The sequence below is a fragment of the Thermobia domestica genome, chromosome 9, assembly GCF_964235325.1.
Source record: "Thermobia domestica chromosome 9, izTheDome1.hap1.1, whole genome shotgun sequence".
In the NCBI taxonomy this organism is placed as follows: domain Eukaryota; kingdom Metazoa; phylum Arthropoda; class Insecta; order Zygentoma; family Lepismatidae; genus Thermobia; species Thermobia domestica.
The window spans coordinates 11,214,525-11,229,634 of NC_137462.1; the positions used below are offsets into that span (position 1 = coordinate 11,214,525).

The window sequence follows — 15,110 nt, forward strand, 5'->3', positions numbered from 1 at the left end:
TTTTTTTTTTTTTTTTTTTTTTTTTTTTTTTTTTTTTTTACCAGATTATAAAATTTCGTAACATTCTCAGGAGCGAATTTGAGTACGAATTAGGCCGAATTTTCATGCACGCGATAGAAGCGTGCTTGGTTTGCGGTCGGTCTAAAGCCGACTATAGACATTTCTAACAGTGAAATTTGGTGTTTTATAGAACAAAATTTTCCAGTCTACTCTTATATTTGTGCAGATAAAAAAAATCGTGACCTAAAAGCTAAATTTCTTGACTTTCTGACTGTTTTCTGATTTCGTGACATTCGTGACCCTGTATATAAAAATGATCGAAAACGACCTATATCAGAGAGCGCTTCTGTAATAGTAAAAAGTGACTGACTAATTGAATATATTACTATTTTTTCTTATTTTAACCCAGAGAAGCGGTAATTGACTCTAATATACATAATGTCAACAGACAGGAAAATTGTAATACAGTACACTCCCGACTATCCAAGGTCATCGGAACCAAGGCTACCTCGAATAATGCGGAGGTGAAATGCATTTTGAGGTTATTTTATAAGTACATCTTTCTAAACAAGTAGAAAAAGATGAATTTGAAACATTCTAAACAAAAGATGAATTTAAAACATTTATCAATACATCGAGTGTTGTCTAGAAAATGATTTTAATAATAATAATAATAATAATAATAATAATAATAATAATAATAATAATAATAATAATAATAAACAATTCTAAAGAAAAGAAGTTTTAAGAATGATATTATAAAATGAACTTATTTATGAATAACACTTAACTTCACAAAACACTAAATTTAAATTTAATTACACGTAATAAAAAAATCCTTAATTGTCTTTTGTTTCACCTGTTTCTCCTGCTTGTTTTTGGCAATATGACTTCATCTTTGAATAGCAGAACATCATGAGGCGTACACTCTTCCTGTTGTTCGACAAATGGCAATGCCGCTTCGATTCGTTTCAGTCCGTTTATATATATATATATACTGATCATCAGTTGAATTAGATAAGCAGGACAGTTGTAGAAACCGCCCTGCAGAGACTCCACCAGTGCATGTTAATGAAACGTATCGCGCGTGTACTGCTGCCGTGTGCTTCCTCTGTCGGTATCCGTGTCAGTGCAATTTGTGACGGGCAAGACGAAGGACCTGAGTCCATTTGACTGTGGTCAAACTGTAAGGGCCAGACGACTAGATAGCTCCATTTTGGAAGTGGCTGCGGCACTCGGATTTTCAAAGGCAAATATGTCAAGGGTGTATTGTGAGTATCTAGCTTTCGATAAAACCGCACGCGCACGGGCAAACTGCCACGGTCAGGGGCGTTTCAACGACAGGTAAGCGCCGACTGACCCGCATCGTAACAGAAAACGATCGGGCCACAGTGCGTCAAATCGCGGAGAGGTTCAATGTGGGACAACAACGCCTTGTTAGCAGGCACACAATGCACAACCACCTACTCGGCATGGGATACGCAAGCCATCGGCCCACGCGAGTACCCCTTCTAACCATACAACACAGGAAACAACGTCTAACATGGGTAAAGGGACACCGCCACTGGACCGTGGAAATACGGAAAACGGTTGCCTGGATAAATAAGTCACGTTTCACATTGGCACATGCCGATGGACAGGTACAGGGCGTCGTCAACCGCACGAGGCAATGAATCCATCGTGCCAGCAGGGAACTGTGCAGGCCGGTGGTGGTGGTATTCTCATCTGGGGCATGTTTACATGGAGTGAAATGGGTCTCCTAACAGTCTGACACGGTCCCTCACAGATGAATGCTACCACGATTTCTGGATGACCATGTCCTGCCATTTGCTCGGCTGCAACATCAGGATGGCGACCTCATCTTTCAGCATGACCATGCGCCGGCGTACCGCTTTCGGTTGGCAGCAAACTGGTTTGGTGAGCACTTCTCTGTTCTGGCAACATTTTCCGGGCCAACACGGTCACCGAACCTCAATCCAATCGAACACATCTGGAACGTCATGGAACGACGCCTTCGGGCTGTGGACCCTCTTCCGACCAACCTGCGGGCTCTGTTGGAGACTTTGCAGCAGATATGGATTGAGATGCCACAACAAACACTTCACGCGCCTCGTGGAGTCCATGCCGCGGCGGGTAGCCGCCGTTATCAGAGCGAAAGGTGGTGCTACACGGTATTAGGCAGGTGTCTGTAATTCAACAGGTGATCAGTGTATATTTATATGTTTCAATGGCACATCGACTTAATACTATATGTTTAAATAACAGTAACAGCATACAGGATTACTTACTGACTACCCCATTTCCAATGTTTAGTGACCCATTGGCATTCTCCTTCTCCTTTCGAATCGCAGCGTCAAAAGTTAAAGCTGTTATTCGAAAGAAAAGTTCATTTACAGCATCACCTGTTTTCGAGGATACAGCCCAGTATTCTGCATTCATCATACGAGCCATTTTCATTGCCTGTTCTTCTACTCCCTCGTAAGCAGCCTCTGACTGGAAAACAAAAACAGCAGAATATGAGACCAAAAAGGATATGAATCAAAAGCAGTTGAATACTAACATTTACTATACATCCGTATATGTAGATATATACCTAGGTATACAACAGTACGTTCGATCCCATTTCTTTTAAGCTAAGTATATCCAAAATCCTTCCACGAGAAAAACATTAAAAGATACTTACATTACTATTTTATTCTATGATTTTAACTGCTTTCAGAATCTGTATCTTCTATAGCAACTCTGTGCCATTTCTCATCCTTATTTTCATTAGTTATTGCTTTATTGTGCATTATTTTTATTATTACTATTTCATTTTGTATCATATAATTAATATTTTATGTATTTTCTTGTTTATACTATATTTTTTGATGCATGTACAAAGGGAATTGAGTCAAAAAAAAATCACTTCTTTAGGAGAATCAAAATAAACTTTACAATCTGCTTAAAAAATCCAAATGTTTAGTTTTCAATAAAGGAACAATACATAATTACATTTTAAATACTACTGATGGCCCTGCACCTTTTCTGTTGAACCATTATTTCTTCTTTCTCTTATACTCTAATCGAAATGAGAAGCACACATTTAACTGAGTAGTGCGTAGCCAGCACATCGGCTTCCAACACACGACAAAGAGAAACAACTACAACAATACAGCGTGAGCACAGAAACAGTACCTGATTTTAAAGTGCCATATAATTAACATTTAATTGAATATTTACATGAAATTTTGTACAGAGCTCAGTAAACTTAAAGTATTTTCCCATCTATCTTTTCAGAATCCTAGTTTTAACCAGGGCAGCTAGAGGGCAGTAACATCGAAAATGGCGTTCACCCCACAGCAACGAAGCTGGTGCAATTTGCAAAAACAAGCAGTTTTGTGAGAGTACAGCGTGATTTCAAACGACAATTTAATGCTGATCCACCCACACACAAATCCATTGTGAAGTGACATAGAACGTTTATTGAGACGGGGTGCATTTGTGATCAAAGAAAAGGACATTCAGGGCGACGTCCAGTCTCCGAGGAAACTCGGAGTTGGTTCAGAAGTTATACCCACAAGAAAAGGTAAAGCGCCGTGAGTTCTGTGAGACTATGCAAAATTTCACGGAGGACGACGAAAACTTTCTGACGAAGATCATTTTCAGCGATGAGGCGACATTTCACCTAAGTGGAAAGGTGAATAGACACAATGTAAGGATATGGGGAACCCAGAATCCTCATGCAACTGTAAATGTGGAACGTGACTCACCGAAAATCAATGTTTTTTTGTGAAGTATCAGAGCGTCGGGTGCACGGTCCGTTCTTCTTTCAGGAACAAACAATTACAGGTGAAAGTTACTTAGCATTCCTACGTAACTGGTTGATTCCGCAACTTAGTAATGCAGAGATAGACGACTTCGTTCTACAACAAGATGGAGCGCCGCCACAGCTCCATCATGCTGTACGCAGGTTACTAAACGAGAACCCCCCAAACCGATGGATAGGGCGCTCTGGAGTCAATGATCAAGTTCTTTGCAAGTGGCCTCCAAGATCACCTGACCTCACTGTTTGTGACTTCTTTCTGTGGGGATTCGTGAAGGACAAAGTGTATGCACCTCCACTACCCTTAACTCTGAACGATCTCCAAGAACGCATCAGTGATGCTGTCAACTCCATCACACCGGATATGCTTCACAACGTGTGGTTGGAGCTAGATTACCGCCTTGATATTTTCCGCGTTACAGGTGGCGCGCACATCGAGTGTTTGTGGTTTCAATTATTGCTACAATAACTTTATGAGTTTATGTATCACTGTTCAAAATTTCAGCAAAATATTCCTTCGCATATTAAACTTACACTAATTTGAAACCTGGGACTGTTTCTGTGCTCACCCTGTATTAACATAATCACCTTTTCTAGTAATTTTTTTCATTACTTGCAATATTTTGATACACACAAGTAAACTATTTTTTTTTTTTTTTTTAACAGATACTTACTAAAAGATCCCTTTTAGTTCCTACAAGGAAGATAAATGGGTCGTTAGTATTAGACTGCAACGCATCTTGCAACCACTGAGAACAGTGTGATAGACTCATCATACTAGTCAAGTCAAATACTACCACCACAGCTGCAAAAGAGAACACTTTACTTAACAAAACGTTTAAGAAGTCTAATTTTAAAGCTATCTTTTATTTTTGCTATATAAAGGTGGAATGACGAATTTACAATAATTTATAATTTCTATTAAGCCAACATTTTGAGGAAGATTACCTGCAAAATGTTGCACCAAAATAAAAAAAAAAAAAAAATAGTCTGACTTTTTTTTCCCCTCAAACTTAACGCTTAAATTGTTCGTTGTAATCTTCATTAGTCACATCGACCAATTACTCCGTGATCCCCTACAAAACAAGGGTCACTTATAATGTGGATTTGTAAGTTAATCGATCTTTTGCTCTGGTCCTTCATTGTTGTCCTGATAATTTTATCTGTTTAAAGTACTCGTGCGAATACATTTACTCTAAAAATAAGCACTAGTTCTACATTTCTAGGATTCCCAGGAACTTTCAGCTGCGCTAAAGTTACCCATCAGACCATGTGCCAATCTTGCCTTAAAGGAAGGTTTAGCGTATTTTGTTCGTTTGTTGGTTTACGAATGAACTTCTCTTTTCAATACCGAGACTATATGAGACAGGAACATATAGAATATCGTAAAATCCGAGCAATAGGGTGGGTAGGAATTAACTCTCTATTGAAAATTGATAATAAAAAAGTATTTAAAAAATTATATAAAATTTTCAATAGGGAGTTAATTCCCGTCCTCCTTGTATATATGCAGTCCCACTGGGTACTGAACCCGGAATATTTCCTTTTATTATATCTTCTCTTGAAGTAAATTTTCATTTCGAGAATATTCTACGGCATACAAGCATAAATACGTAAATAACACATTGTAACAGCGTAAAAGACCTATAAGTCAGTAATGGAGTGAATTTGACCCAATGAGACGTAAGTATTCCCTGGGATAGAAAAAAATAAGTTGTACGATTACTTTCATAAAAGTTACTCAATTTGGAAATAATATATATTGAGGCTTTTGCTCTCTGCTGGGAGTTGATGTATGTCATATATAAGGAATCATTTTCTCCATCCCTGAGGTTTTTGGTTTGATTTCAGTTCCCGCCAAGTATGCTTTGTATTGATAAACAGTGCATGCGTCGGTTTTCTTCCTTTTCTCCCACTTTCATCATTCCTCAATCGATCTCAATCAATGATAATCCATCTCATCATCACCGTCTACAATTAGCTTCGTTGCATAAACGTAGGAAAAAGGTATTCTTTATTCTTTCTTTCTTTATTTTTTATTTTTTTATTTTACTATTATTATTATTTTTTTGTTGTATTTTTTTCTGAAGTTTCCCAATCTGTAACTCTGTTCAACACGACTCTAGAACTCACTAAAGGAACAATTAACACTTCTGGCCAGTGTAGTATATACACTTATTTATTAAAACTAAAATACAGTGTAACGGTTTCAACAACTTAACGTTAGCTTCATCAGACAATAATGAAAGAGATATTTTCAGAGCATAGAAATATATACTAAAAGTGAAAATAATAAGATTCATTGTTTGTATGGAAAGCCACTTGAATCTTACTTCCTCGGGACTCATATGTCGGCCACCTGCCCTGACTTAATTATTCTGCCACCTCTGTTATCTTTTTCAAACATCTGTTATTCACCTACTGTTTATAATTGACCAATTACCTTAAACACTTTCTCTTACTCCTTTCTTCATGCCTATTAGATATAGATCATCTGTTACAATCTGTTGTGGTTCCGGAAAATAAAGCGAGGCTCCTTGCTGCCTCATCTCCCGAAACGGGTGTATGGTTGATGGCGATACCTTCTCCGCCTTTAGGCCTTCATTTGTCAAATGAAAGCTTTCGAATTGCTGTTGCCATACGTTTAGGTTTAGCTGTTTGTGAGCCTCATCACTGTCCAGCTTGTGGAGATGAAGTTAACCAACGTGGCCTGCATGGCCTTTCATGCATGAAAAACGCTGGTAGATTCGCCCGACATTCCTCCGTTAATGATGTAATACTACGAGCCCTTAACACAGCTGGAATTCCTTCAATACGGGAACCTTCTGGTAGCTGTCGTTCGGATGGAAAGCGACCGGATGGGATGACACTGATTCCATGGATGAGAGGTAAATGTTTATTGTGGGACTTCACATGCGCTGATACATACGCTCATTTAAGTCTCCGTCTGTGAGTAATGAACGCTGGAGCTGTTGCTAATCGCAGAGAAGCTGAAAAGCAAAGAAAATACAACCTTCTCGAAAGTTTTGTTTTCACTCCAATCGCCATTAAAACCAGTAGTGCTTGGGGTGCAAGAAGTCTTGAATTCATTAGGGAAGTAGGAAGACGCATTTCTTGTGTTTCCAGCGAAGTTCGCTCCACATCTTATCTAATACAGCGCATATGTGTTTCTATTCAACGTGGTAACGTCTCGTCGGTCCTTGGCACTTTACCTCCTGGAAAGGAACTGGATGAGGTGTTTATAATCTGAGAAGAATTGTTTTATATATATATTAATCCCTGGACAATAGTTTTTGTTTATAACTTTTTAAAAAAATAATCGCCTCTTTTTTTCCGTTGTTTTGTCTGCAAAAGATTTAAAAGTGACAAAACTACTTCTAAATACAAATGATTGTATATAAAGCTAAATATAACAATATTAAATATATGAATATAAATTACATATAAATCTGTCTAGTCTTGCTGCTTTCCTTCAATTTGTTCCCATAATTTACCCTATAGATTTATTTATTTATTATTTATTAAGTTGTCGTAACCGTTACACTGTAATTTTAGTTTTAATAAAGAAGTTTATATACTCTGGTCAGAAGTATTAATTATTAACAATCATCTGTATTGCTGGAAATTGAAATGGGACAATAATGGGGGAATAGTTCCTCCCCAATTTTAAATAAAATAACCTCCGCTTCCATTTAATAAAATCTGAAAACACTCAGATTTCTATAGAACATACTGAGTGTTCTGTTGGAGATTTCAAACTTTTTCGTATAATCTGGGGTTAAATTATTAAGAGGGAGGAGGGAGGATTGCTCGCTTCAATAATACATAGCATCAAAAGTTCAATTACATGTTACAATTGCTAAGAACAGCGTTAGCGAAGTATAGCACTATAATATGCAAAACAACTAAATTCATTTAATAATAATAATAATAATAATAATAATAATAATAATAATAATAATAATAATAATAATAATAATAATAATAATAATGTTTAAATGTTTATTAGGGACAAACAGCTATAGCCACAAAGTGCCCCCAAGAAGGATTATACAAATATAGGGCGCTTACATTTAAACATAACATATAAAAATGAAACATGCAAAAAAAAAAAAAAAAAATACATGCAATGGGTATTACAGATGAACATACAATGAAAATCATAATGAAAAAAACAAATAAGCAGAACTATCATCACAAGTACATCTCAAACAAAGTACACCCACTCATAAGATTAAAATAATAACATATTGATATGAGTATACAATAGGAAAAAAGTATATAACATATTAAAAAGAAACATACATATACTCAAAGTTACAAATGAAAATACATGAAAATCATAAAAGAATATAAGCGTAATTTTTAAAATCAATTGACACCTTAATTAAAGTACACTCATTCAAAAGACAGAAATGAAAAATAATAAAATAAATTTACCAAAGAATACAAAAAATAAGCATATGGTATGTAAAACTCATAACCAAGATAATAATAATAATAATAATAATAATAATAATAATAATAATAATAATAATAATAATAATAATAATAATAATAATAAAATGAACATACAAAACATTTAAAAATTACATATGACATGTAAATAAAGACTTCTAAGATTTTTTTTTAAAAAGTGCAGTATTCGAAAAAGAAAAAGAAAAGCTTAAGCCCAGAAGAAAAGAAATGATGATAGGAAAATAAAAGGTAGATGAAGATGAATGACTAAAATACAAACTAACAATACTTAAGGAAAACCTGTCCAATGGCACCTCGCTAAATTAAATAAGTAAACATTATAGGTCCTTTAGAAATTTAATAAGTTCTGAACAAAATTTAGCAAAGTTAGTCTGGAAAATATCTAGAACAGAGTATATTTGTTTACGGTATATATAGTTTTATAAATAGAAGATTTTAGAATAGAAACTTTCAACACAAAAAGAACAAAATTTCTAATGTTGCTGTAAGAAGAAGAAGAAGAAGAAGAAGGTAATAATAATAATAATAATAATAATAATAATAATAATAATAATAATAATAATAATAATAATAATAATAGAAGAAGATCGACAGAAGAAAAGACAGCATGAGGTGAAACAGTGCTCCAGAAAACTCCCACCTATGTATTTATTTGATTGCCAAAATTCCGTAAAACTTTGAGCTTTAAAAATAAAATGAAAAACTTTTGTACTTGCCACTTGCTGCACGGTAATAGGATGCTGCTATACATCTAAATCTATCTTGGCCTGCTGTATCCCAGCTGTAAAATACACACAAAATTTTCATTATTTGAAAAGTGTTACGTACGATTTACACTACTACTCTCAAATATTAAAGTAAGATTAAATCTGTTTTTATTTATTTATTTATTTATTTTTTTGCGTAAATATAAAATTTTATTAATGTGTTAAAAAAAATGTTTTATTGACCGTACATAGCCCTATAACTTTTCGAGATCCCTTTTCAGAAAAAGGACGGTACAAAAGTAGTCACTGTACAGCCTATACATCAGTAGAATCATCGGTTAATTACTGACAATTTCCAAAACCTACAGACAATTTAATTCTGTATTGATCGATTGTCAGGTTAGGATGACTGTGATCCAATTAGTATATACATTAATAGAAAAAAAAAAAAAAAACAGCTGTGTCATAATTACACCACATGGAGGAGTTTTTCAGTCTAGATTCAAGCCGGCAGTCCAGTAGACTTCTATCACTTCCGGTTTTAGTACAGAGATTAGAGAAAAGACAAAATTATATTCTTGGAACAATTAACCCATTTGGGATTTTTAAGGTAAATTTTAGACTTTCAGTCAAGCAGCTACTGCATCATTACTATTTATCCTGAGATCATAGTACGTACCTCATTCTTTTTAGAATGAAGCAACCTTCCAAACGCCACCATTCGCATGTTCGTATCATATACTTGACAAGAATAATTCAAGAAAAATTGGGAATATTTTTCTGAAAAAATCCCTTTTTCAGAAGGAGGTAAGATGCCATAACAGTTGTACTCAGTCTGATGGTCATGTCGATGACATATATATGTGTTCTTGGATCTCATAAAACCTTTTATACAGCACTTGCGAGAGAATAAAATAAGCCTTTTTCACTGTACCCTTGAAGGCCAAGCAGATGACGTCATAACCCCCACCAACTTGACGAGCTCCTTGTTAAAACACATATGACCTGTTTCGCAATGCATGTACAACTGAACAATAAAGAAAATCCAGCAGTAATACATGTTAAATGAGCGTTTTAAAATAATACACACATATAGTGTATAGTCAGTACCGTAAATCCCGAAAGGATTAATTGATTGCACAAAATCGCTTCTCGCTATCTACAGCTTTTACTTTATAGCGATCAACGTTAAAACCGGAAGTGGTTGATTTTTACTTTTTCGGTTTGATTAGAGGGTTAAAGAGAGAAGATACCTATTCTTAAAAGCCTAAATAGATACTTTTAAAAAACGCTTCTTGCAACCTTTTACCCTGTTTGCTCTATGTAGATCAATATTGAAACCGGGAGTGGTAAATTTCTATCACTTCCGAATTTAGTAAAGAGCTAAAGATGGAGATTATACGTATTCTTGGGACCCTTAATTAATTGCAACATACCGTTTCTCGCTATCTATTACCGTTTTTGCCCTATAGTGAATATTAAACCGGAAATGGTTGATTTATGCCACTTCCGGTGAGTGGATCACCTCCATCAACAAACTTAATTCCTAGATTTTGACCTCTACATCCGATGAATGAAGTAGATCATGAAATTTTGGGTCTCCCGAACGGCCGGCCGGACAGACAGTGTAAATATATAAAGAAATTTTGTGTAAACTAGCCTCATTAAAAAGTAGTATCAGAAAATACTCAGTGTCATTCCTTTTACTTTCGCTTTTCTCATATATTAAAGAAGAATCTACCTGAGACTGAGAATATACTTACATTTGCAAGTTAAATGGCATACGTAACACATCAAAACGTTCCACTTCAAAATCCACACCAATCGTTGCTCTATAGTTACTGTCGAAAATCTGGTGACAAAACCTGCAACATAAATAACAATGCATCAAAAAACTGTTGATATAAAATTAAACGGAGATCATCCCTTATGTAACGCAATACACTGGGGAAAATATCGAAGTAAACAGTATCGTATACTTTACTTCGGTTTAAGACTTCTCAAATTCTTAATAGCGTACGCGTCTTTGGCGTGGGAGATCCGGGTTCGATTCCCGGCGGAAGCTCACGTGGTTTGGATCCCATGTTAATTGTAGATCCCATCTCATATAGCTTTGCTGCTGAAAGAGACGCAAAGATTAAAATCAAATCAATCAAATTCTTAATAGGCCTATACTTCTAATTATAGTAATATATTTTCAGTACTGCGAATAGCGGATATGCAAGAAGATAGAACATGATGTAGTATCAACATTTAATACATAAAGAAGCTTAGAGAGAAAAAAATCTACAACAATGTAACGCATAATGCAGTACGAAAATAAGTCTAGACAGATTAAACTTCTTATTATGTTGTAAATGTACACTCATGTCCAAAATTATTGTCGCATGTCTATAAATATGTTGTAGTACGAATATAATTTGATAACGAGTTCGCCCGGTATTTCTTATAATGTTAGTATGTTTATAATCAACAAAGACATGTATGTGGCAAATTTCAAGTCAAAAGAGCAGTAAATAAGAACAATAAAACGAAAATAGAACTTTCCTGTCCATTTAGCAATATTTTGTTTTACTCATTCTAATTTTTGTATTTATAATTCTTTTCCTATGAAATTTACCACAAATATACATTTCCTAATTATACACATAGTATCAGTATTAAAAGTACCCTGCTAAATCATTATCAAATTATATTCTTCCAAGAAGACAATTATAGATATGCGACAATCATTTTGGACATGAGTGTACATGCGTTTTAATCTCCACCAGTTTTCTTGAGAAATAAATAAATAAACATAAAAGTACATAAATCCTAATAATAAACAGTAACAGTAACCTGTGCTTGAGACGACTGCGTGTTATCATTTGTTAACTCAGTTATCATTTGCTTATGCCTTTCAATTTGTAAAAATGTTTATGCAGACAATATGCCGATTTAAAATTACTAATAAATAAACATAAGCAAGTTGTATACAAAGAGTGAAAAAATGGATAACTGGGCTGGGACTCGAACACGGGATCTTTGACATGCTGTGCGGATGCGCTCACCACTACGCTAACAAGTTCGCTTCACAGAAAAAATCTAGTTGGTCCTTCCTTCATTAATATATAATGATAATACAATCCAATCTTTAAGTTTTACGTCCCACGGATATGCCGGTTTGGCTAAAGGAGACGGTGATTATGAGAAATGAATGAAATGGTGGAATGAAGAAAGTGGGAGGAAACGGGAGGACCCCGAGAAAAACCAACGAGCACGGTGTTTGTCCACCGCAAAGTCCACACGGCGCGAGATGGGATCGAACCAGGGATCCCAAGCACCGGAGGTGAACGCTTTACCACTAAGCCACTGCGCCCCCTACAATCGTCAAAGGTGTTTTGAATATGGATATCGGATTGTCCAGGCACAAGAGCTAGGTTGCTTACAAGCAATGGAGCACCCACTAAAGAGCACCCACTTCAAGAGTGAGAGGGTGTATAGCTGTTCTGGGAAGCAGGCTGGTTAGCATGGTGGTTAACACATCGGCACAGCATGCCAAAGATCCTAGATTCGAGTCCCTGTCGTCATCCACTTTTTCACTCTTTGTATATCATTGAATCTCTTAGTATATCACTATTTGCACTTTCAGAGGATTTGTGTAAAAAAAATCCAGTTATTTCTTCCCTTCAATAATATATAATAAATTACTGCTCCTTAAAATTTACAATGAAATAGAACTATAGTAGCTGTTCGAAAAGAATTAGTGTCACAAACCTCAATATATTCAATACAGCAGGTCTAATCAATCAATCTCTTGAAAATTTCATATAATTTCTAAAAATATGGTATGGTACTTTCAATCTAATGTTACGTACACATTACTCACTAATATACACTTTAAATAAATAAAAGCGACATTCCAACCTTACCTATTGACCAGGCATGTTTTTCCCACGCCAACATCTCCTAAGAATATAGCTTTTGCGATCTTCAATCCGGTCGTTATACTTCGAGCTGAGGAGGAGAATTGTTTCACGGCATCGCTGAAATCTAATGCCGTGTATGGCGTGGCATCAGCTCGAAAAGGACGAGGAAAGTCAACAATCTGCCGATCCTTATCTGCCTTATCTTTCAGCATCTTGTAAATCGCTGAGCGGGACTCACGCATATAGCTACAAAATAATACAGAAATCAACACAGATTAATATTACGAATTTATTGTGGGTATATTTTCAGCAACATAATTTTGAGTGACGAATTGTCCCTTTCCTCTTTTGTTGAGTTATTGAATTTTGTGAAGTTTGATTTTAATTTTACACAGACTGAGAGTTTGGTTTTATTTTCTGTTACGTAAGCTCTTCTCTACAAATTTCTTTTATAAATTATGATGTTGACTTTATTCCAAGAGAGGATGGTGGCCGTACTGCCCACAAGAAGATACTTTCTAGGGAGACCACTCACATGTACGTACTGTCCCCTACCCCGGCAATAAAAGGGGGTCCGAGTGTCACTCGGATCGTGTTTACATTTTTTGCTTCATGACTCCGTAACCAAGGGGGACCCAAAAACTTTATAAAAATACCGAAAACAACATAAAAGTTTTAAAAACAACATGAGTCATTCCTACATAATTCATGGACCCTTTTGAACATGTTGAGAGACGGTCCATCATAGAAGTTTCTGTACGGAAAACAACGGTGCTATAAAATGTAAATTATTATTGCTTTCAAGTTATGAAATCATTTGAAATTTCAGTTTAGCTGAATACTTCAATATTAGCAAAATTATAAAACAGAGTGAGGAATCAGGAACTTTTCAAGGGTTTAATTACAAACAAGAATATCAGAAATGATCCAAAAACTGGATGAAATGATTGAGATCTTGGCCAAGAATTTTAGGAAAGATCAGGGGAAAAAAAAGCATCAAGAGACTGCAAAATTCGCCACTAATTAGTTTTTGGATTAGGGGCCCTTTAATCGAGTTCTAGTATCTTGTACGTAATAAGCACATCATACTGAGTTAAGTGATAGCTTTGGGTTTGGCTACACTATATGCAGTTCTCCAGATATAAGACCTACAAGAAAAATTTTGATTCAAATATATTTGAGTTTTTGGATCAGAGATCACAACATTTTTAATGGCTCCTAAATCGAGTTTTCGTACTTTTTACGGAATAAGCACATTGTGAGTTAAGTGATATTTTGGGTTTGGCTACACTATAGTAGTTCTCCAGATAAAGGCCTCAAAAAAAATTCTGCCTGAAATATAATATATTGGATCTTTTGATCCAAAAATGTGAAAGGCTATTTTCGCAATATCATGGGCTGGAAACTGTGGTCTGGGATCAGCTGACTGTATTACCAGTACTCGATGTATTATCGTCCTCCCTTCCGATACTCCCGTATGCGAGAATTGCGTGACGTGTGCCTTTTGTACATATACCGCTACTTACGATACAAGGCGGAGGGTCCACTAAAAATTCATGTCTAAAGTCCACCGAAAATTTCCCGGTTTCCCGCCTGACCAGTAAGGGGCCCTAAGTTTATCTTTTTTCTTAAAAAAAAAAAAAAAAAAAAAATCCTAAAATGTCTCCCACCTGGAGGACGGAGATTTGTAATTGACTAAGATTTTGGACTTCGATGACTGTTTGATTTCAGATATGACCGCTTCTTAGCGACTTATGTTGGGTTGGCATGGTTCAAATATCAAACTGAGATTTAGTTTCAAGTGATACGTTTCTAGTCAAAGAAAATAAATAATACTTGGTTACTGAAAGAATCTGCCTCACCCATAGTTTTGCTCACCTAATGACTGTCTGGATTTAAAAGGGAAAGTGATGCGAAGAATTTGCTAACCATATGCCGAATAGCAGTTATCATAGAACATTTTCTGACACCGAAGTATTTAAAATGGTAAGAAATGGGAATCAGTAAAAGGTAAATCGGATGAATATGGTGCCTGAGGAAGGGTTGCTGGGCTGCTGGCTGAATATTAATCGACGGTATTTTCCTTCCAGAAGTTCAGCACGAATCACAACAGTAAACATCTTAAAAATAACAACATCGAGTGTAGGTGAAGCGAAAATTTTGGACGGCGTGATGGATGACGACCCATCCATTATGTAGATCGTTTATTAT

The 15,110-nt window shown here is 35.6% G+C and overlaps 1 protein-coding gene across 1 annotated transcript in view; it reads right to left on the reverse strand.

Moving 5' to 3' along the window:
* Positions 1 to 15,110, reverse strand: part of LOC145694412 (ras-related protein Rab-34-like) — a 51,769-nt gene that overhangs the window by 12,687 nt on the left and 23,972 nt on the right. The window contains exons 2-6 of the mRNA XM_081770611.1: positions 12,903 to 13,145; positions 10,755 to 10,856; positions 9,001 to 9,065; positions 4,480 to 4,610; positions 2,289 to 2,493 (exon numbers count right to left, since the gene is read on the reverse strand). Coding sequence (XP_081626737.1) covers positions 2,289 to 2,493; positions 4,480 to 4,610; positions 9,001 to 9,065; positions 10,755 to 10,856; positions 12,903 to 13,141 — 742 coding nt within the window. The 5' untranslated portion in view covers positions 13,142 to 13,145. The remainder of the gene's footprint in view (positions 1 to 2,288; positions 2,494 to 4,479; positions 4,611 to 9,000; positions 9,066 to 10,754; positions 10,857 to 12,902; positions 13,146 to 15,110) is intronic.